General features: G+C 35.0%; 2 protein-coding genes and 1 non-coding gene across 4 annotated transcripts; 2 read left to right on the top strand and 1 right to left on the bottom strand.

The window, feature by feature from the left end:
• The first annotated feature begins 1,764 nt into the window (after positions 1-1,764).
• Positions 1,765-4,441, top strand: LOC147404247 (WRKY transcription factor 72A-like). Of its 2 annotated transcripts, XM_086437721.1 has the most exons (5): positions 1,765-1,969; positions 2,666-2,803; positions 2,922-3,221; positions 3,323-3,436; positions 3,579-4,441. In XM_086437721.1, exons 1-5 carry the CDS (start codon positions 1,769-1,771, stop codon positions 4,260-4,262), a joined length of 1,437 nt encoding a protein of 478 aa, XP_086293847.1. In that variant the 5' UTR covers positions 1,765-1,768; the 3' UTR covers positions 4,263-4,441. The 2 variants fall into 2 exon arrangements, with proteins under 2 accessions (XP_086293847.1, XP_086293848.1); XM_086437722.1 differs by lacking the exon at positions 2,666-2,803.
• Positions 4,442-7,772: 3,331 nt separating this feature from the next.
• Positions 7,773-7,968, bottom strand: LOC147404248 (U2 spliceosomal RNA). Its single transcript, XR_015178173.1, has one exon. It is a non-coding gene; the product is annotated as a U2 spliceosomal RNA (small nuclear RNA).
• Positions 7,969-13,071: 5,103 nt separating this feature from the next.
• Positions 13,072-22,990, top strand: LOC147404249 (protein-protein interaction regulator family protein). The gene is made up of 10 exons (XM_086440125.1): positions 13,072-13,228; positions 13,312-13,428; positions 13,538-13,603; positions 14,276-14,458; positions 14,538-14,651; positions 20,600-20,671; positions 21,173-21,256; positions 21,380-21,480; positions 21,791-21,875; positions 22,484-22,990. The coding sequence occupies exons 1-10, from the start codon at positions 13,151-13,153 to the stop codon at positions 22,862-22,864; spliced, it is 1,281 nt and encodes a 426-aa protein (XP_086296251.1). The 5' UTR covers positions 13,072-13,150; the 3' UTR covers positions 22,865-22,990.

Here is a 22,990-nt window from a genome sequence, read left to right on the forward strand (position 1 = left end):
CAACGTGAAGAGGGTGATCACAAATTTTTCAAAGTGACGATCTCATTAATATAAAGTAGCGAAATCACTGATATTTATTTGAAAAGTGACAATTTTACTAATTATAAAATAACAATCTTACAAGAAATTTGCTACTTTTTAGTGAGATTGTCACATTAAAAAAAAATATCAGTGATCTTGTTATTTTATATCAGAAAGATCGTCACTTTCAAAATCTATGATCTCGCTTTTCCGGTGTCTGAGAATTAAAATGAGTAGTGAGTTGGAATCGGAATTTCATCATATTCAACTTAAGAAATGGTAATTTACCCTACTTTAAATCTATAAATTTTATTTGTATTTTATAAATCAAATTGGATTTGATCCTATCTACACCAAATCCGATTATCGTCGAAGCAAATTTGGACCATTTTGACCCTGATCCGATCTAGTGACACCTAACTGAATAGGGGTATTTATGGTAATTTAAGGGGCTTACGTGTGTCAAGTTACTTGTAAGATAACAGAGATTTCATGCTTTGGCATTAACAGTAGCTTTCTCAATTTTACTTAATGTTTCTTCTTTATTATTTAAAAACATAATCAAAGTCAAACACTTAGATGCGTCCTCGATTACCTAAATAACAATTTAAATTCAATGCACCGCATGGACACAGAAATATCTTTATACCACCCTTCATGAAATGCCAAGTGGCAAATTTTTTGAACCAAAAAATCAACTTGATTGGTGATTAATAACCAAGTACCAAAAGAATATAAAAAAACTAATGGTTAGAAATTAGAGGAAATTACCAAATGGTGATTAAGGGAGAGTGTTACTATTGGCACCCCTACTTTTACTAATTATATCTCAATTAAAAATAAAGAAAATAAGTGAATGGTTGATAATAAGTAAAAGGTGGAGTACCAAAAGAATCTCTTTTGTTTTATTTTTACTAGATTTCTATTTATTGGGCTTAAGATTTTAAATGAGCCTAATCATAACTGTAAACAACTACTGAAATTATTTGAACGAGTGTTATAAAGTTGCGATTATAATCTGAGCCCAATATTCGTAATGCTCAAAGAGTGTGTTTTAATATTTAATGGGGTAAGATAAATAATTGAAGAAATTAGGATGTAATAAGTAAAAGTTGGGGTGCCAAAGCAGCTCTCTTAGTAAAACAACCATTGAAATTACCATTAATTATTTTTTTTAAATTTAATTCATGAAAAGGTGAGAGATTGCCACACCAACTTCTGTTTTTTAGTTGGGTATTTTAGAAACACCCCCCTATAAAATTGGTGATATTAGGTTTACCTCTAGCAAAATGCAAGATTGAATTTACCCCTTGATCGTAAGTCAACATTGGCTCTTCCCGATGTCTTAACAGAGAAATTTTGATTTAGTAATCTAAGTGTTTAAAGAGCATTTAGAAGAAAAAAAAAATCAAAATCAAAATCAAAATTTCACCACTAAATCATTAAGAAATCACAACGTTGACTTACGAACAAGGGAGGTGAACCTAAACTTGCATTTTGCAAGGGGGCAAAACTAATATCACCAATTTTACCAGGGTTGTTTCTAAAAAATACCATTTTTCCTGAGGTCATTGGGCCAAAGAAGAGGAGACCACGTGGCAGCTTCGTACAAAGGCTTTTGTATCCCTATGGTCCATCAAATTTTAACTCATCTTATATTATACGTTATAGGGACGAGGACATTGACTTTTGTGCCTTAAAAGCAGCGATAATAAGTCAAGGAGAGAGAGAGAGAGACTTACCTTCAATGGGGAGGGAGGAGAGAACAGTGCAAATAGATCTATCTGTGAGGATAGAAGATGATGAAGAAGGACAAACCCAAGAAAAAGAAGAAGAAGAAGAAGAAGACGATGCAACACTAATGAATTCCTTGCAACAAAACTTAGAAACACAGGAGGAAGATACAACACTAGAGAGTTCCTTGCAAGAAAGATTAAAAACTCAAGAGGTAACATAACACATGTAATAGTTTATGTTAATTAATCTCTTTCATGAACATCCTTAATTATTGGCAACTAATTGTACTAATGGAGACTTTAGTTAATTTTCAGATCAATCAGATGTACTTGCACATCGAGAGCATAAATCATTGTACGCTTCATGCAACCTAGAATCATTTGTTTCGTTCTTTAGATGTCACAGAGAGTCTGATTAATTGATTTGATTACATCTTCAATAATTCCATCCATCCATTTATCTATCTATGAATTTTGTTTGATGGTCAATTGGTATCGATTTAAGTTAAGGTGATAACTTAGTACGTTATCAAAGATTAAGTACCATGTTATTCATCCATCTATCTATCTATCTATCTATCAATTCTGTTTGATGGTCAAAATAGTATCGATTTATGTTAAGGTGATAACTTAGTATGTTATCAAAGATTAAGTACCATGTTATCCATCCATCTATCTATCTATCTATCGATTCGTATCAAATTATATATATTTGGTGATAACTTGGTATGTTATAGAAGTTAAGTACAGCATTAGATTGATTTGACCGATTAGAGTCTCCATTAAGTACAACTTCGATAAATCTATTTATCTAACAATCTGTCAATTGATATGGATGTATCATTTGATCGAGAGAATGATATATATATCCTTATCAAAGACTAATTAAGTACCACATTTTGTATTAGTTATGTGTATTGCAGGTGGAGATGAGCCAAATGAAAGAAGAAAACAAAGTATTAAGGAAGGTTGTTGAGCAAACTATGAATGATTACTATGATCTCCAAATGAAATTATCAGTAATCCAACAAAATTACAAGAAAAATGTAGATCATTGACTTTCCTTCACTTTCAATTTATACTTTGTATGCTATATTATCTTTTATTAATTTATCTATGGATCTTATAATCTTATTTTTTTTCCATCATATTTGTTTAATTTAGGACCCTGAGATCCTTTTCTCACTCCATGATGATGAAAAACTACCTGAACACTCTGATGTTAAAGATCAAACAACTCCATTATTGTCTCAAGGTGACGCGGTTGAAGAAGAATTAGGTTTGTCTTTGAGAATGCAAACTCAAGTGCACCAACATGAACAAGAAGAAGTCAAAGAAGGGAGGAAAGAAGAGACAAGTATTGTTCCTACACAAAATAAGTTACAAAAGAGCGAAGGCCATATCGATTCCCTAGTTAATAGAAAAGCTCGAGTATCGGTTAGAGCAAGATGTCAAGAAGCTAATGTGAGTTTAATTAAACATATAAATGAAAATTCAAACATTCATTTTTATTAATATTTTAAAATAAGTAATATATAATTAATTCATCTTGTAATTTTATGCAGATGAATGATGGGTGTCAATGGAGAAAATATGGGCAGAAAATTGCAAAAGGAAACCCTTGCCCAAGAGCTTATTATCGTTGCACGGTAGCCCCGGGATGCCCAGTGAGGAAACAGGTGATATAACCAAATATTTGTATAAATTTAAGTTCTTTGGTTTCCAAATATTATATGATCAATCGATCGAAGTACCAAATGTACGTGATTCAAAATTTCAGATTGATTGATAAGGATCTCACTATCGTCTTTTTGTAAATAGGTGCAAAGGTGCCAAGAGGACATGTCAATACTTATAACAACTTATGAAGGTACACACAACCATCCTCTTCCAGTGGGAGCAACAGCACTGGCTTCAACGACATCTACACCAACTAACTTCATGTCATCGTCGAGAATATTCAATTCAAATAATCTTATTTTGGAAAGCATTTCCAACAAAATCCAAACACCCATAATTTCTAGTCGAAATCATCATTTTGTAAACCATTCTACGCTAAATTCATCATCCATCCATGGAATTTTCAACCCTAATGATCCTTCTAGAGGGGTTGTTCTTGATCTTATCGACAATGGGCGTGGTCCTCAACAACATCTCACCATACCTAGCTCTTCACATTCACCATCACAACTTAATTATCCTTGGGTACCTAACAATGTGGGCTACCGTGACGATGGTACATTTTTTAACATGGGTGGTTTGAATAAGAAGGAATGGAATGTTGAAGAAGACACGTCAATACGTGAAAATGTGAGTGCGATCACTTCAGATCCTAAGTTTAGGGTTGCTGTTGCGGCTGCCATTACGTCTTATATCTCTAAGGAAAGCCAGGCAATTCATTCTATAGGACCTACTTTGGGTCTTAGGGATGGGGACAGTGCAAGCTCTAGTACTTCCAACAAATGGGTTGTTGAATCTTTCCCCCCTCATGGTAAGCAAATTTAGCATTTGCAGTAAAAGAAATTCAGCAAGATTGTGTTTTTATACATGGATTTGAAGAACATATACTTAGGTCATGTACTAATTATTTTCAATTCCTTTAGTCTTGAATTTGATCTCTGATCATTGAAATCCTCATTAGTTTTAAAATTTCATTTTATTTCAGTTATGTAGTTCTTACTAACTTTGGGCTACTTTTTTTATCTTCAATTCCTCCATGTTTGAATTTGGTTTCTTTTCACTTGAGCTAGCTTAATATATGCTTCCAAGCAATTCATTTTCAAGGGAATTTGAATTCCTTGGAAAAATGGGTATGGGTAAATGAATTCCATTTGACTTGATCACCAAGGAAAATGTGAAAAAAAGATATGTGAATTTTAGTTTTGGGTGTTGGGGATAGACATGACTTGTGAGAGAATAAGATTAGGGGGTGGGGTGGAAAAACATTTTCTTTGCCAAGGGGGAAATTAAAATCCCTACCGGCGAGAAAATGAATTTCAAGGAAAATGTGCAAGAATACATCTTTAAAAAAATCACATTTTCAATGAAAAATCATTTTATCACCCATGTTCCACTCGTAATCATACGGACCCTTTTTTTTTTAAAATCATCATCATCATCATCTACGCCGGCCATTTCACAAATATTGGAGTTAGCAGATTGAATCATTAGATTATATCTTTTGCCAATTCATGTATGTGATCTCAGTGTTTTTATACTAGCGTAGTACATGTCATTTTATCGCTTTCATCTTTTTAAATCGTTCTTCTTACACCAAAGCACTTCTTAGCACAAGTGATGTCATTAGCCTGTCTTGTAAATGCCTTAAATATATAGCTCAATCAATCAAATTTCCTTCATATTATTTCTTAATGAACTATACTTGTTGTAGAGGCGATTTTGCTGAGTTAACTCAAATCTCTTTGATGATGGGCTCTCCTTCTCCACAAACACATTGGTCTACTGTTTGGTACTTGCTAAATTCCAACTCTCAAGTTAGAATTGAAGATGCAAAAAAGTAATAGCTAATAACTTTGACCACTTTTCAAAAGTCCTTTCTCTCAAGACCTCCTTTCTTATTTATAGGTCAACCGCTTTTCTTCATTGCCTCATTTAACCATGTCATCCATCCATCCTTATTCATGGGGATTCGAGCTTATCATGGACTTATCCTCCTTCTAAATCCTTGGGTTAATTGACGAAAAGTTCCTTTATAATAGGAAGTGATTGAAAGGACGTGATTGATACAGTCGATCACTCCAAGGTTCTCGGGATACCTTCCCAATTTTAACTCAAAGACAATAAGACAACTCGTCCCATCACTCTGCTCTTATTTGCCCCTCCCTGCCTATTGTGAGTAGACATTAGTCAGCTCAGCTCAACTATTCTTGATTGAGTAGAGCCAACAAATTCCTTAGTTACCACATACCTAGACAACATCGGATCCTGCCTTACCTGGCCGTCACTCCGCTCTAAAATTTTGACACGTGTAGGGTCTAGATCCAATTAAACTTTTATCCTATACATTTATATTCCCTTAAATGCCGATATCCGCATTTTTTATAACCTTACTACTCATCCATATCTTTATCAACATGTTAGATATATCGATTGTTAAACAATTTACTTTAAAAAGGTCATACCCATTTTTGAAATTATATTATTTTTTCTTATATATACTAATATGATAACTTATTCCATGATTGTCATTTTAATTAATAATTTTCGTACATAAAAGAAAATTTTCAAAAATAAATATATTTGGCCATTTTGGTAAAAAAAACATTGTCCCTACGTGATTTTCGAATTCGAAGATCACCACTATGTGAATTTGGAGTGGTCACCAGTTTTTTTAGAAAATGGTGTGAATGGTCGGTCATCCATAATGATTATTGTATGGATTCAACATGTTGGTCTAACTAAGATCTAGGCAAGGGTTCGGTTAGAGATTGAGGAAGGTGTTAGGCACCCCTCTCTTTCTCTCTCTCTCTCTCTCTCTCTCTCTCCTTAGGTGATAATATCGAATATATAATCATTTTTAGAAATAAAAAATAAAAAAACACAATTTGCATCCCCTAAGCGAAGGGGGGCATTAATTTTGGTTTAACTTATGAGAATCACATCATTGAAAGAGGGAATCTCAATTATGACTTTACCTTAAAGTCAAACAATTTTTAAAAAAATTGGGTTTTGATGGTTATGGGCCCATTCTTATGAAAGAAGGACCGAAATACCTTAGTGTTAAAACTAGTTTTTGTGATATGTGCAATTTGTGAGTAGGAATTAAATTGAGTAGAGTTTTATTTTGAAAAGAGCTTTAAACCGTACACTTTTGATTGAATCGAAGTTCGATGGTAAGGGAGGGTAACATTACATCATATAGCTTTCTAAACAAAATTAAAGAAATGAAAGGGGAGGATAAGAGAGAGAGAGAGAGAGAGAGAGAGAGAGAGATGGAGAAGGGAGAAAAGGGGGAATTACATAATCTTAAAATGATATCCTATAACCACCTTAAAGGTTGAATCCTCTTTCTTTTTCTTCTTAGGTCCTTAATAGAAATATGTAGAATTCATTTTCTTTTTTTCTTTTTAAAAAGAAGAGAATAAGAAAGAGAGTGGAGAGATTAATAAGGTTTTTTATGAGTTTTAAAGTGAGATTGAAATGAGATGAGACTTGAGAGGAAGGGGGTTTAAGCATGAGATTTTCAAATGGTGAGAAGAGTTTTTATAAGGGTTGATAGGGTTACTTTAGGGCTAGAATGGTCAAGGTCAGAAGATAGGAGAACATGACATGAGATTTAGACATGAGGTGTTGGGCATTTTAATGTTAGGGAGGGGTATATAGAAAAAATGGTGTAAGTGAGTTGCATTTGATCCAAACCCACAATTGGGTTAGTTAGACAACCTATTCTTGAGTTGAGTAAGGGTTAAGTTAAAGAGTATGTGTACTGGGTTAGAACTTATTTAAGGTAAGAGGATAGGTGATGATATTTTTGGAGGTGAATTGTGGTGAGGACTTGTGACAAAAATGAGAGCATACATTGGCTTTAGATGAATTAAGTGAGTTGAAGATAACTTGTGAATTGATTTTTGAAAAAATTATGCGATTAGGTGGTGGCATGTGGCATGGTATAGGGATAGTGATAGTGAGCTTGATTTTTGTGATGTTGTGTTATGATGGTGACATGTGGCAAGGTGGTCAGGATTTTTTTATCTTGGTCAATGGGCTTTGAAATTCAAAAGCGAGTTTATGATGATGAGGATGAGTTTGAGTATAGATAGATTGTGATTTAGGTTTGGCTTGGTTGAGGATATGAATTGAATTGGAAATAGCAGTCATGATCCGATAAAATGTTAGCAGTCATAATGATTAGAAATAGCCAACACTCCCCATAATAAGAGACATAATTTTTTTTAACAATTATCTGATTATATTAAGAGAAACAATCTATAAATATGTTAAAATTTTAACATAATTGATTCCATATTAAGATAGTTAAGCTTTAAATTTGTATTGGAGAGGTGCGCCAGGCCCATGCAATAGTGCAACACAAGGGCGACGCTTGAAGGCCCCAATAGCAAGCTATTGTGTTGGACCCTCCCTCAAGAAAAATTAATTTAATATCATGTGGACCGATGGTCCACGTATCAGATATTAAACTGATAAGAACAGATACTACACTTGATCTTAGCCAAAAGGCCGAGAAAGGTATGCTTTTCTTTTACTCATAAAACCTTTTTTATAAGGCATTCCTTCTATTCTCCACCTTTACGTGTCCGATGTGGGACTAAATAAATGAGAAGTTACTCACTTTGGAAGATGTTACTTACACCTAAAAAGTAAATGGTGACCGACAAATCCAATGTTCCTCAGTGATTGGCAGACAAAGGGTTGGGATCAAAGATACATACATCTTACGTTTCTAGATTGATTTGATTGGTGATTTCAAATAAAATCAGTTAGGGTATCTTTTCCATGGGACCAGGCACAAGGGGTTGGAAGTCTTGGGTTTCAATCAGGTCTAACCGACTGTTGTAAGATATGATGTTTGGGGCTTTTTTTTTTTTTTTTAAGTTATATAATTTAGGAAAAAATTATAGCTATTTTTATTTTTCAATTAAGGCTAATGATTTTCAGAGTGTGTGTGTGTTTTTTTTTTCACTCTGTCTCTGTTCGACTGACATGGCAATGATATAGAATCATAGGTTTTTTCCTTGTGCATCCCGAAGAAAATGATCTATGATTCTGTGCCTTCACCACATCAACCAAGTACAGATTGAGTGAAAAAAATTGAGTGCAAAAATCATGATTCTTTCAATAAAAGTAGACCGATTTGACCAAATTGAACCAGGGTCCAACCACTTTGACAAATTTGTGCTTTGTGTACTTATTAGACTATGTTGTTAATGGAAATTAGGAAAATAGAAGGTGATATTGAGTAAAAATTGGAATTATAGATAAGCATGACCCGTACAATTTTAATACCTATTTAAACCGGCCAAACCGGATCTGATTTGAAATGATTTCAAAATAAATAATGATTTTTTGACACCCCTGTCTCCGTCTGACATATGCTCCTTGGTGTGGCATGTGCTAGAATCATTGATTTTTCCTCAGGATACACATTTGCACATATTTATGGGGATGTACAATTATATATGCCGAGGAAAAATATCTATGTTTCTAACCCATGCCATGCCAGGAAGCGTATGTGTGGCGGGGGGGGGCATCAGAAAATCACAACCCTTTCGAAATATTGGGTTGTTTCTATTTTGTAGGTGGGGCTATTCATTAGGATGTATAGGAAAAAGATATGTGGTTCTGTGTCCTTACCACATCATCCACGTACCCAACCACATACCAAGACCGCGTTCATTCACCATTATTCTAAAATTTATCTTCTCTTTAAGAAATTAATTTCTTTAGCCTTTTTGGAAATTCTTAAAATTTTACAAAACATTAAATATTTATTTTAAAGGAAAAAAATTGCTATAAAATTCTAAAGCTTCTGATTTTTTTTATTTTTTATTTTTATTTTTTTTAAGAATTTCTAGAGCAAGTGGAACTTTCCAAGTTTCAAAAAGCCTTCAATTTCTCATATTTGATCCAATTCAAAGTAAATCTTCATAACAAGTACTGATCTAGTAGGGATTGAAATTAATACCTATCCAACTCCATGTGTTTTTTGAACCCCTTATGGCACAATCAATCTTGTTAATTACTTTGGTGGGCAAATCTAGGGCTGTCAATTGATTAGGCTCAAAAGGATGATCGTTGATTGGTATTGATCAGAACAAGATTGATCAAATAGGTATGAGAAGATAACTACTAATTAATCATGGATTCCTTGACTCATAAGAATGACTCGTGAAAAAAAACACATGGCCCCAATCCTTTAAATGCAAAATCCAATGGTTGAGATTTATCATTGTGATAAGTATCCCCGAGATTTGTGTTACCAAGATTCTCATAAATCTCAACCATTGTGTGGGGATCATATTTGTCACACCATGTAATAGGGACATGTGTAGTAAAAATAGAAACTAAGATCCAACTTGACTAGATTTCTATAAAACCATAGACCGAGAAGTATATCACTACAGTTAGGACTAAACCCATAAGGAACGTAAACACGGAAGAATATAAAGTCACATCTCATCCTATGAGCACGATAAAGACTGAGAACATCTAGATAGTAGAACACAGAAGATTCAAGAAGATGAAAAATAAAAGAACAACCAGCAAGCAAACCTAATAACCATTTTTTCATAAATAAAGCTCAGGAAATAGACTACAATCACACTAACAAATTAGGCACGAAGTATACAAACGAAAATCAAGATAAACACCTAAGACTATGTATATTAAAAATAAGTTCAAGAAAGATTTGAATCTAGTTGACAAGACACCATAAGTCGGAGATATTTCTCTCCACATTTAAAAACCTGCAATACTTACACATCAAATCCAATCCTACTGACATGATAGGTTCTTTGTCCTGAACACTCGAGTACACTTAAAATAACATGATTCATAGAAAAACACTTAGATCAATAAGAATATAACACTTGTCCAGAGAACTCCACTATATAAACTAAGCTAGATACATTAGAGAAGGTTAGTAAGTAAAAGGAGAAGAAAGAGTATAGAAGATTAATAGAAAAGGGAGAGAAAAAAAAGAGAATAATAAGACTCTGCAAGTGTATTGTTTATCATCTTCTTTGCATGTATAAAATTGTCTATTCTTGTGTAAGATTACACTAACAAGATCATTAGAAGGAATATTGGCAAACCCCATACTAGGGCTCCTACCTATTAACTTCATGGTTGTTGTAGTCTAGGAATCTCAAAGCAGTGAGGAAGCGCCAAACCGTCATCGCCAAGAAGAAGCCAAAAAAGTGGAGTAAGGTTTGACGGAAGAATGATCTAGCCAATCTACCATCAACAATGGAGAGAGGGCAGGCTGAAAAGAAATGAAGAAGTCATAAGTCAGTAAAAGAAAATAAATGATCAACAAACTGAAGAAGGAGATGGAAGAATGGAGTTTAAAGTCATGTCTTCCGATATAGGGAGGCATCTGACATGACTCTTGTCTAGGGAAAGTAGCCGAGTTACCACCAGAAGAGAAAACTCCAGACACTCCCACTTCAATTTGGAAGTGAATCCAGACTCAACTCGAAGTAAAAGAAGAAGATTGAGGGTGGAAGCCATCAACCAGGGAGGTCGGTCATGACGCATTAGCACCTAGAAAAAGAGACACCTCGGCCATCGATCAAAGTAAATGACATTCTTTTGCCCGATGTGTGGAAGGCCAAAAAACTTCCAAGAAGGTTTGGAGGCAACAAGCAGAAGGTCTTAGGAAAAATAATTCAGAAATGGAAATCTTCCCAAAACAGTCTGAAACCGAACTCGACCACCTTTTCACCCATGATCGACCAAGAAAACATATGATGATAAAAAAGAAGTCAAAGCTTGACTACCCAAAGGAGATAAAAAAGTCAAGATTGAGCTCATCATCTAAGGGCTACACACATCTCAAGGGGTGGAAAGCCTAAAAACCTCTCCACGGATTGGATTTGATCCCAACCCATTGAAAAAGTAACACATCTAAAAGTCATTCTTTAGAAAAAGAAGAATTGTGCTGAGGTAACATTGAAATGTACATCGTGACGGACATTTCTGGTGTAGATGTGTGTCAGAATTGTAGATGATTTAATCAAGATACGAGCTAGATCTCGACGAAATCATCTACGATTCTGACACACATCCACACCAGAAATGTCTGTCACGATGTACATTTCAATGTTACCTCAGCATTTTCCAAAAAAGAATAATGCTAAAGTAACCTCAAGCTAGAAGCTCATATCACACTTCATGACATGAAAGTAGATAGGAACCATAGATACTTTTCATCGAGTTACTTGAGGTTAGTCTAGCATGAATCTTTGAAAAATTACATTGCAACTTCACTACACAAAAATTGATTAGTATGTGGTTCATTGTATTCCACGAACCCATATGAAATGTATAGAAATTAACTAAATCTAGGAACCCAACTCTACTCAACCATGACATACTTATCAACCCCGAGTGGACCTTGGTTTGACCAACTAAACCAAAAATCAATAAAACCATCGATTCTATCTGTACACCAGTGGTAAAGACTAGTGACACCATTATCATTTATAATGATATGTTGGTAAGTAGTATTTTTGAAACTTTATAAGAATTACCATTGAACCGTGAGAATAATATCATTTCCTTTTACATCATAAAATATAATACAAATGGAGACAGAAGCCCTTTCAAACTTATGACAATGTCCTTAACCTCAATCTCACATGAGATCAGAAAAATAGAAAATAGGAAAAATACTAAAAATGGGCTAGTTATTTATTTAATTATAAAAAATTACTAACTTTTAAAAAAATTATCGAAATTGACTTAAATCATTGGAATTTCCAATGTTTAGAGGTTTTTTTTTATAGACATGTTTAAAGTTCTTTTATACCCTTGTCGATTGAGTATGGGGTTGCAACCCAGGTAGGTTGGAGGATAGACCTAGGCTCAACTCAAGTGGCAGAGCCCTCAGCCCGAGTTTGAGATTGTAAAATCGGATTGAACATGATTTAGCCTGAGTTTGGTAGTTTTGGGCGTGTTGGATGGGTTTTACTCTTTTGAACAAGCTTTGATTTGCAAAAAGAAAAGAGTTATATCTTAAATGAGAATATATAAATAAAACTTTTATATTTGAAAATAGATATAATTAATATAAAAATATTATTATATAGATTTGGGGTTTGAGTTGAGTTAGGTTGCTCCAACCTTCAACTTGAGCTCAACCCGAATTAAGATTGGGTTGTATTAGTCTAACCCAAGGCTCAACTCATGTTCCTCATAGCTTAGCCATCTCACCCATCTCAAAAGGAATGTTTAAATTTCTTAGTGTAGCTCAAGGGTTTTAGGCAAAAGAATAAAGTCAAGGGCATTTAAGTCATTTTCTATTACACTTCCGAGTACAACGAGGTCAAGGTATGTCATCAGTTCGAAAACATGAGCCATGAGGGTCTCCCCATTAACATTAACATCGTTTCAGACATTGCTGACGTGGATGTAACTATAGAACAATATTTGTTTTTCATCGAGATACGTTTGAGAAGCATCTGTGGTTCTGTGCACACCAATGTCCCAAACGATGTCAATGTTAGTGTTACTCCAGCACGACTCATCTCCAATAAATTGACGTCATTGGTTTTGAACCGGGTGAGAACCGTGAGATTGATGAATTCGATCGGTACGAACCGGGTCCACCCACTCAATCCTAGAATCCGGTTCTTGAAACCCATACGAGGGTTTTAAACTCCAACTTCAGCAACAACGACACAACAATAACAATGGCGACCATAACAGTGGAGAAAAGTGCAGAAGAACTCTCCAAAGAGATTGAAGAGCTCCATCGACAACAGCGGGAGGTCTGTTGTTCAATCCAATTTCTTCTTCTCTTTTTGATCGATCTATGGATATTTGCTTCTCAAATTCGTGAATTTGATTTCAGATTACCGATCGCCTTCGAGACCCTAGAGGCATTCGTCGCGCAGGTTTAACCTCCAATGGTCCTCGAAACTTTGGTGCGAATGGAACTGTTGTTCGTCAACGAGGGTTTGTCAGACCTGTAATAATCTATCACTCCTGTAATTTCATCTTTTATTGGTTAGATTTATTGGAATTTATTTGTTAGGGTTTTTTTCTAATTCACTTTATTTGTGTTTAATTGAGTTAAGGCCGATCGGGTCGATTTCGAAGATCAACCTGCACCCAAAAGGCGTCTTTCTTCAGCAGTTGTCAAGGTAAAACCCTAAAAATCGTAACTTTTTTTTATAGGGTGGGTTTGAATTTTCTGCAAAGATAACAAATGTGATTTTTTGGGGGCGTGGGAGGAATCATAATCAGAACTTTTTCCGAATTTTTGCAAATTTGATGAATTACTAACCAATTAGTAGATTAATCAGTAAATAAGGTGACATTTTTATGTTCTTCAACCTTCAAATCTCAAGAACAAGATTGGGCTTTTATGAAGTTGAAGATGATGGGTTTTGGGAAAAGATATATTTTGTATAATCCCTAAAATTTTCCCGATTTTTTTTTAAGAAGCTTCTCCGAACTGAACCCTTGTCAAATAATTGTCGAATCTGAATTTGGTTACTATGGGAGGAATTTCATTTTTTTCCGGAAACCTAAAGTATGTTTATTGATTGTTTTCTTGTAAAAGAGATTTTTTTTAAAGAGAGAACAGCACACCAAACAACGAATATGGACATTTCTGGCTCTTTGGGAGTTGTATAAAACAAAATGTGAGAAGGGGGAACCCATTTCGTTATCTTTATTTAGTATCCTGATGAGAAGAAACCCTTACATCCAATTTTGAACCCAATTTTTTTATTTTTATGAAGAACAGTTTTGGAGAAAAACTTGTTCTTTTGGTTATTTGTCAAATTTTAACTGTTTTGTTGGCAATGAAGATAAAGGATGGAGAGGTCACCAAGGATGCATCAGATGGAGCGAAAGATGTGAAACAGAAGGATTTGGTTACTGACGATGATGGTACTGCCACAGTTAGTGAGAGTGATAAGAGGTCTTCGAATCCCCCACAGCAGCGTAGTGGGTTTAGTAGGGGAGATGGTAATCGAAGGATGGCTAGGATGGTAATTTCAAACCTCCTCTTATTGACTTTTCTCTTATTGTTGGATTTTTTCAACTTTTAATATTATTGTTATGCTTTAGGATTTTGATATTCCGGCGACAGAGCATGTTCCGAGGGTATTGCCAAAAGATGAGGACCCCAGCTTGGTTAATAGGAACAGAAGAATATTGGGACAACTTCTTGGGACATTGGAGGTATTCTCTCTTCTACTTAAGTCACAGCGATATTTATCTACTTTCTTGTAAAATCACTTTTCAAGTACTTACTTGTTTAATGAATAATTGCTAGCATGTTTCGGGTGGAAATATGTGCTATGGCCTCGCTTTTTATCAAACTTATACGTTGATTGTAGGATTTGGACTTTTGAGCCCAAGTGATCTTTCAGAACATGTTTTTTTTTTTGGTGGGGTGGGGTGGGGGGGGGGGGTGGGAAAGTTATTTGGGGCACTGATAAACCTTACTAAGGCCACCATTACATTTTTAAGAACTTGCTAAGATGTTCAAGGCAACTTTATTTTTTCCTTAGTTGAGTTTGGACCAACTTGAATTTTCCTTGAAGCATATGCATTATCTCAGGGAGCTTTGGTTTCACTTTCCATGGCCATTTGTAATATTTATTACTACAATTGGCCGCTTCAGCTGAATCAGATCTTATCTGCACTTTGGGAGTTTTGAGTGGTACTTGCAGGCTGCAGCATGATATTTAGGATTCCAGAGAAAACTAGACCAGTGCATTGGGTGGCTATGTTTGGTTGTCCGAAACTAATCCAATTTTAGTGAGGATGTCTTTGCAAAGGTTACCCTATTCATTGTGCCACTAGGCTCTGAAACTATGTCTAGAGTTTACATATTTTGTGGAAAAAATCAGTGACGGGTGTTGGAAAAGGATTACAAGTGGTACTTTATTACATGTATTGGGGTGAAGACGGGAGGGGGGTTACTTTGTATATATATATATATATATATTTATTATCTGTTTTCTCTGTATGGGGGGCTATCTCAGCCTCCTTCTCTTTCTTTTTTCTCTCTTCTTTTGATTAATAAAGTTTACACTTCAGAAAAAAAAAAAATCTTTAGCTCTAAAGGGAAAGTGGGTCGCAGAAAGTTGTGAAAGTTCTCAAGAAGAAAATCAAGCAAAGGATAGGGATGATTGATTGATCTAAAACTGATGTCCATCTTGGATGAGATTTCTAATATTGATAAGAAGAAGGATGAGGGTGAAGCTTTATCTTTGGAAGATAGAAACAAGAAGGTAGATCTCAAAGTAGAATATCATAAACTAGTCAAAATGGAGGATATTAGTTGAGGGAAAAATTGAGGGTCAAGTTAACGAATGAAGGAATGAAAACACTAGATTTTCCTTCGTGTTGCTAATGCCCACAAAAGATGTAATACAATTTCTATGCTTATGGCTGCCCTGTATCAGTTTGGGAAAATGTAGCTAGTTTAAAAGACTCTTTGAGGAGGAGGAGATTCACAAATCTGTTGGGGAGGTGGATGTGATAAGTCCATTGAGCCAATAGGATCTTATTACCTTTTTCAAAAGTTATTTGGTCATGATAGGAAGTTACATTATGATTTTTATTTTTTTCAATGAGTAAGTTGGGCTTGATCCCATGATCTCAAAGTCGCTTTGCAATGTGTCAAACCAATTGAACTATGGGTCTAAGCCCACCTTTTGATCCGAAGTTACATTATGGTGATGGTGAAGGACTATTAGGAGGATGCCTATTAGGATGATTATTCCTGCAGTGTTTTTTTTTATTGGTATTTTTTTATGAGATAAGTAACTCGTTGATGATGAGAATTAAACCCAGGTCTATGGTATCATCGCCCATGGACTTTAACATATACCGCAAATTCCCTCTGCACCTACTCCTGCTTGGTAGTTTCCACCGCCTGTCTAGGATTGAGCTTTGGGATTTGACGATGGATTTGAAAAGCCACCTATAGATGCTTAACGCCCAATCATTCCGGATAACCTCTCCTGCTTGATTTATCGAAACAAGAACTTTATGTAAGAGTGGAAGCCCGAAAAGGGGAATTGGGAGTTTTTCTGATAGGAGATCAAAGTGTTTTTCCTTGGAGATGGAAAATTTGTCCACTAGGTTTTATCAATTCGCAAATTGTTGCTCAACTACTGTCAAGCCACCACCCCGGGAGTGATTGGTGTCAAAATGCTTTGGTGGTGGGGTTGGGGGACACTAATTTGGCACCTTCAGTTTGTCGATGACACATTGTTGTTCGTGGGGAAGGGGCTGCTTTCAGTTTCGGTTTTGAAGGTGTCTCATGTGTTGTTTTGAATAATTTCTAGCTGGAATATTAATCTAGCTAAGAGTAAGTTGTTTGAGTGGGAGAAGTAGAGGGTATTGGAGCTCTTGTTTAAGGGCTAACTATTGTTTTAAGGCTCTATTTGAGGGCTAGCTATTGTTTTAAGGCTCTTAGGGATCTAATTATGGAAATGTTTTGGAAGATTGGCTTCGTGGAAACCCAGGTTTTGTCTCAAGGAGAAAGATTGCATTGATGAAGAGCCTTCCCTAATCTGTTGATGCATTACATGTGTATGTTCTTTGGCATGGGTGTGGGGATACCTTTAGATACCATTTAGTCAATTGGGAATTTGTGTTCACCTCCAAGCAATGAAGGAGAATGATGAGGCTAAATATGGGTGCAAGAACCTGGGTTAGGATATTGCTAAGGTCAAGGTTTCTTGTGGATCCAACATTTTGAGGGGCATTTTCATTACACAACAAATTCCTATAAAGGAATCTTCTTCAAGGTCAACAAAGGTGATGGAATTGGGTTCTGAGAAGATTAATAATAAAGTGAGATTTTGTTCACAATAACTGTAAAATTACATGGCGTAGGGTTACTTGATAACTGAAGGGAAGGTTTTCTTTAGAACAAATTAAAATAAAAAAAGAAGAGCCAAGGTTCAGGAATAAGTCGGACAAGGGAGAAATTCAAATAAATTTGGAAAAATCGAGGAAAAAGTAGACTAGTGTTAGGATTATGCAATTGTTCCTGCTAAGTTGCGTTTTCATATTATACATCAAATCCCATATTAAACTATAATAACATCCCATATTGATGTAAGACAATGAAGGGGGATAAGAAAATGGATTTGATCTGGGAAAAATAGGTGATTTAGGAAACTCTGGTTGGGGATTGGGTTAAGGATTTGGACGACAATTGCAAACGTTTCCGGTTGAGGGTATTTGGATTAGGGGAGGGTTTAGGGTATTTGGGCGAATTTGATACTTGGATTTTGGGCAAGTATGACCAAAAATGGAATTTGATTTTGGTATGAAAACGGGGATTTAGGGTATTTCGGTATAGGGTAGATTTGGTTTAGGAGATTAATAAAGTAAGGATTAAAGAAAGTGGGGAAGGATTAAAAGGTAAAACAAAATGGGGTTTGTAAGTTTCAAGAACAAGAATCAAGAAAGGGATTTCAAGAATTAAGAATTCAAGAAATTCAAGAAAAAAATAAAAATAAAATAAAGATTAGAAGAAGAAAGAGATATTGGACTCACTCCAACATAGCCTCACACCACACCATTAATCGGAATTATCAAAAGCTTCAGTCTCAATTTTATTCCTCATTCAAGAAAATTACAGCAAGAAGCAAGTATTTATAATGTTCTCTAAGCCCTAAATCTAATCTCAACCATCCAATTAAAATTAAGAGAACCAATGTTTGTAAATAAAACAAAAGTAGAAATACCATCTATGTCCTACTCCCGTAACTTTGTTTTCCTTGAATTTTCATCCTATAAAAACTCATTAAAAAATCAATATAAAGTTATCAAATTGCCCTTAAACAGTTATACTAACACCATAGGCTAATAAAACATGAAAATAACCTCAAATACTCATCCTAAAAAACAGAAATCTAAATAAAAACTAAAATCTACTTTTTAAGATTTGATGTCCCCATCAATTCTCCTTGACTTGGAAGATTTCGCCACTGAAAAAATAAAATTGTAGTAATTCTCATCATCGGTTGAGTTCCGCATTACTATAATAACATCCCATATTAATATCATCCATACGTATCTAAAAGGAGTCAGGGTCTACAACACATTCAAGGTTTATGTTGTTCAAATGCAAAAAAGATTACAATCAGTTGGGATTCATCAGCCAATAAAAAATCATCAAATTAAGTGTCATCCTCATTTGCGTCATCATTCTACGCTTCATCAATAAAATGGTCACCATCATCTTATCAATGCCATCTCCTTTACTAGTATGCATCATATGGGATTGGATGTGAATGCTGAAATTTTTTTCTAGGTTGACAAACCCTAGAGTACTAAAAAAATGCCAAAATACATTTTTAATTCACTATTTAATCACAAATTTTTCAATAAGTCATAGAATTTTGTGAACGTTTTAGGAAGAATCTTAATGATTGGGAGGTTGATGTTATTTCTGAAACATTTAATGGAAATTTCCTAATAGAGGGCAAGCATGTTAGTAACTCGCTGGACAGTCCAACGTTTCATGTTATTTTATGAATTTAAAGGACAAAAATGACTGAAGACCTTGATAGGTAGAAGGGCATTTTCGGTGTTTTTATTTAAAATGCAACGTTAAATGCTGGACTGTCCAGCAAGTTACTAAAACGCTGGACCGTCCAACATTTTAATTCGTTTTATATATAATAATTAATGAGAAATTTAACTCTATTTTTTATAATTGTCTGGATATTTAATATTTTTAGGTTAATGTTTTGGTCTTAGCCAAAAGCGGAATCTTCCACCATACATTCAAAAAACGGAGCAAAACTTTGAACACCAGTTTCTACTTCCTTTCCTGTATCAATGGGTTCTTTATTCCTAGTTCAGAAGAGAGCAAGTGGATGTGGAGATGGAATCGAGATGGTTGGTACTAGAAGGGGAAGGTTCTTTTGACATTGTTGACTTCATTTTTTTCCCAAACGCTGCATTCGCCAAACTTACTTGAAGCTTCCACCTTATATTTATTTTGCATCCAGATATTAAAATAGATTTTCTTATTCTTGTAGTGGTGTTGCATGCCTACTCAATAGCCTCCCAATTGTTATTACAAAAAGGGCAGAAAGTGGCATTGATGATGTCATATGAGTAGGTATCTCTAGTTTGAAAGCATTTGTGAATGGTTTTCCAAGTGATTACACTGGTTTTGAATGTTTGAGTCGAACCAGACCACCAAGTAACTGAAGTGAAGGCTGTAGTATTCAAAAGCTAAATAACTTCAGGGGATAAATTGAGTTTATGGGAACAATTTGTAGTTATGCCTCAAGAATGAGTAGTTGGTGCATTTGGGGCATGTCCTTGAGCGACGAACTTTCTGTTTGTTGTTGTCTGTTCAAATCCATCTGTTAATCTTGAGAGGTACGGTGCCGTACCACTTGAGCCCCCCCCCCCCCCCCCCCCCCCCCCCCCACCCCCATATAACTGAAGAGTTTTTAACCTCCACAGTAAATTTTTTAAATATTTATTGTTTTAGAATATTGTAAAACCTTCAATCCTTTCTATTTGAACTTTATTGGCATAGGCGGTGCACTTTTGCTTCTTTAAACGGTTCATCATGAATTACAGGAACTAATTCGAATTAATGAGCTACTTTCATAAGCTAGTGTTCTCAAAGTATTCAATGTTTACCAAGTCATGAAGAATTGCTGTTTGAATTCAGAACCTTCTTTTCAAGTGAAAGCATTATGGGAAACCCAGGCATCAAAGCAATTCTCCGAGCAGGCTGATTTGAAGCTGCAAACAAATCATGTGTTTATAAGGCCTGAAAAGATCCATACTTGAGGGGGGGAAATGTAATCATGAATCACAAATAGAAAGTAGCTATTCCTTTAGTCTATTGTTTTCCATAGTTCTAGTTCTAAGTTCTAACTTTTAAGTGGGGCATACCATTTTGAAATCTGTGCTTGTCAAGAATTTCCTGAATTAGGCTTCAGAAACTAAACCTAAGTAAATTTGAGTTATTCAAAATTTCAAATGTGTCTGTTATAAGGTAATTTGAATTATTATCCATTTTATATATTGTTTTTTATACTGATTTTTATCGAAGTGCTTCGTATTTAATCCTTTCAATTATGTTTCCTCCATACCTTCTAAACACATTGGCCTTGTTTTCATTGATTCAGAAATTCCAGAAAGAAGACAGGCATCTGTCAGCAACAGAAGCTTATATGCGTAGGTCAAATTCTTTACAGAGAGTGAGTACTCTTAGCTCTTTACTTTTTGTTAACTGAATCTTTCCAATACAGTTGATTTTCATTGTATATCTGTTGCTAGGGAAAGTTATACAACAAAGAAAGTTAATTCACTTTCAATTATTTTTCCAGTATAAAATCTCATTACTAAAGTTTTTTGTCAGTTGGACTTCATGAAAATCTAAAAAAATTCTATTAGCGTTTTAATGTATTTTAGAAGTTCAATAGGTGTAGGCCAGACATTTGAGCAATTCAACTCTATTGGGATTGTAATTGGTCACGTCTTGACCGCGTTCCAGCTTAGGTTTAACAAATTCTCTTTTTTAAGTATTATTTAGATATTACTAGAAAAGAATACTGTTAAATAGGCTTTGACTATTCCAGTGATCCTTGGATTTGGTCTAAATACCTATGTTCTGCAAAGAATGTCTCTGTTAATAATATAGGTCGGAGATTGTGGAGGAGCCTTTCATGTGGTAATTGAAGGATTTAAACTGTATGTAGGCTGAGCAAAGGGCCCGAGAAGAAAGTGAAAGGCTGCGACAACAAGAGCGAGAAAAAATTGCTGAAAATCGGAGGCGGGATTTGGTGCGTTTATTTGATTATGACTTGGATCTTGAACTTGTGGTTGGATCAAACTTGAAGATGGATGTGTCAAACAATTATCTATTTAAATTCATTTTTATTTAGTTGTCATTTTTTTCGTTGCAGACCCTTCGAGCACGTGTTGCTGCCAAGGCTGAAGAAAAGAAATTGGAGTTGCTGTTTCTTCAGTGGAGTGAGCACCATAAAAAGCTTGGCAATTTTCTAAGGTACATTGAATTAGATTTCGTGAAGTTATTTCATAGGTTGCACTGGAGTTTTTTTTTGCCTTTAATGCTTCTTTCTTTGTTTCTGAAGTATATCTTGTTACCTAATTCTGCAGGTTATTTTTAATTTTGGTCCAAAAGTGTCCATATTCACAATTTTGTTGAGACAAAGATAAGTTTTTGTTCGTGTGGATAGTGTTGGATTCGAAAGAAATGGATTCTTCTTCCTTCCTGAGATGATAGGTAGCATAACAAGAGTTTGTTTTGGTGCATTCTAATTCTTGTTTGATTGGTTGTTGGTTTTTTTTATCAGGACCAAGGCAGAGCCTCCAATATATTACTTGCCCACCAAACCATTGGATGAAGACACAATATTGGTTGAGCAGTGCAAAGAAGAGGTATGTTCTTCACCTACCCTTATTTTGGTTGTTTGACTTGCATGCATTTTTATCGAAGCTGTTTTGTTATCTGCTATAAAATGGACAGTAATTGGGAAGTATTGTAATGTTTGTCGTTTAAGAAGATGTTCATATGAACTATCTTCACACTTTTAAGGCACATATCACCATCCATTAGTAAGATGTCTAGTATCATTTGCAGATATGTTGAATTGGATTTGTAGTCTCTGCGTTATACTTCAAATAATTAGAATAAAATATTTTTTTGTATAATAAGAAAGGATAGTAATGGATTATGTGATTGGGTATCTTATGATATGTATTATGAAAAAGAAAGAAAACAAAGTTAGGGGTATTTTTGAAAAGAGGAAGAAGAGAAAAGGTAAATTTTTTTCCTCAAGATACATTGTTTATGGGGTTATGAATCTTGAGAAAAAAAGAGTGGGACCCACTGTTGTGTTTTATTAAGTAGATTGTGCAGTCCATACCTTGTAAATAGATAGTCTTTGTAATCTTCTCTAATCTTCATATTGTACTATAATAGTGTAATCACTTGCGAAATAGAAATGAACTGATAAATTTACTTCATACGTTATTGTGTACGATAGGCTTTTCTTGAATGGAAGACTGCTAGAAGAGAGGAACTATCAGAATATCAGAAGCAGATTGGGGAGCAATACATTGCAAATGTGGAAAAAGAGTTGGAAAGGTGGCAAAATGCGAGAAACACAAGGAGAGGAAACAACAATCTCATGAACCTACAAGAGACAATGGACAAAGAGCTGGAAACCCACCAACTCGAGCACGGCCCAAAGACACGGAAGATCCCGGGAGGTGTCGAAAACAATGACGACGAGGATGACGTGGAAGATATAAACGTTGCTGAAGATGATATGATGGAGGACGTACTCGAGGCTGATGATAACAGGAGGGTTGATGATGCTGCCAAGCCCGAAGCAGGTAATGCTAGTCCCGATAATTTACAGTAGATTCAGATAGTCAAGTTTCTTTTTTTGTTCTATAGTTCTATTTAATACTGCTAGATGAGTGTATTAGATTGCCTTTTTTATGAGGTAGGCTTTACTATTTTTAAGATGAATGTGTCTTTGTTTTCA

This window comes from Akebia trifoliata, chromosome 4, assembly GCF_017979445.1.
Source record: "Akebia trifoliata isolate Shusen 1 chromosome 4, ASM1797944v1, whole genome shotgun sequence".
Lineage (NCBI taxonomy): Eukaryota > Viridiplantae > Streptophyta > Magnoliopsida > Ranunculales > Lardizabalaceae > Akebia > Akebia trifoliata.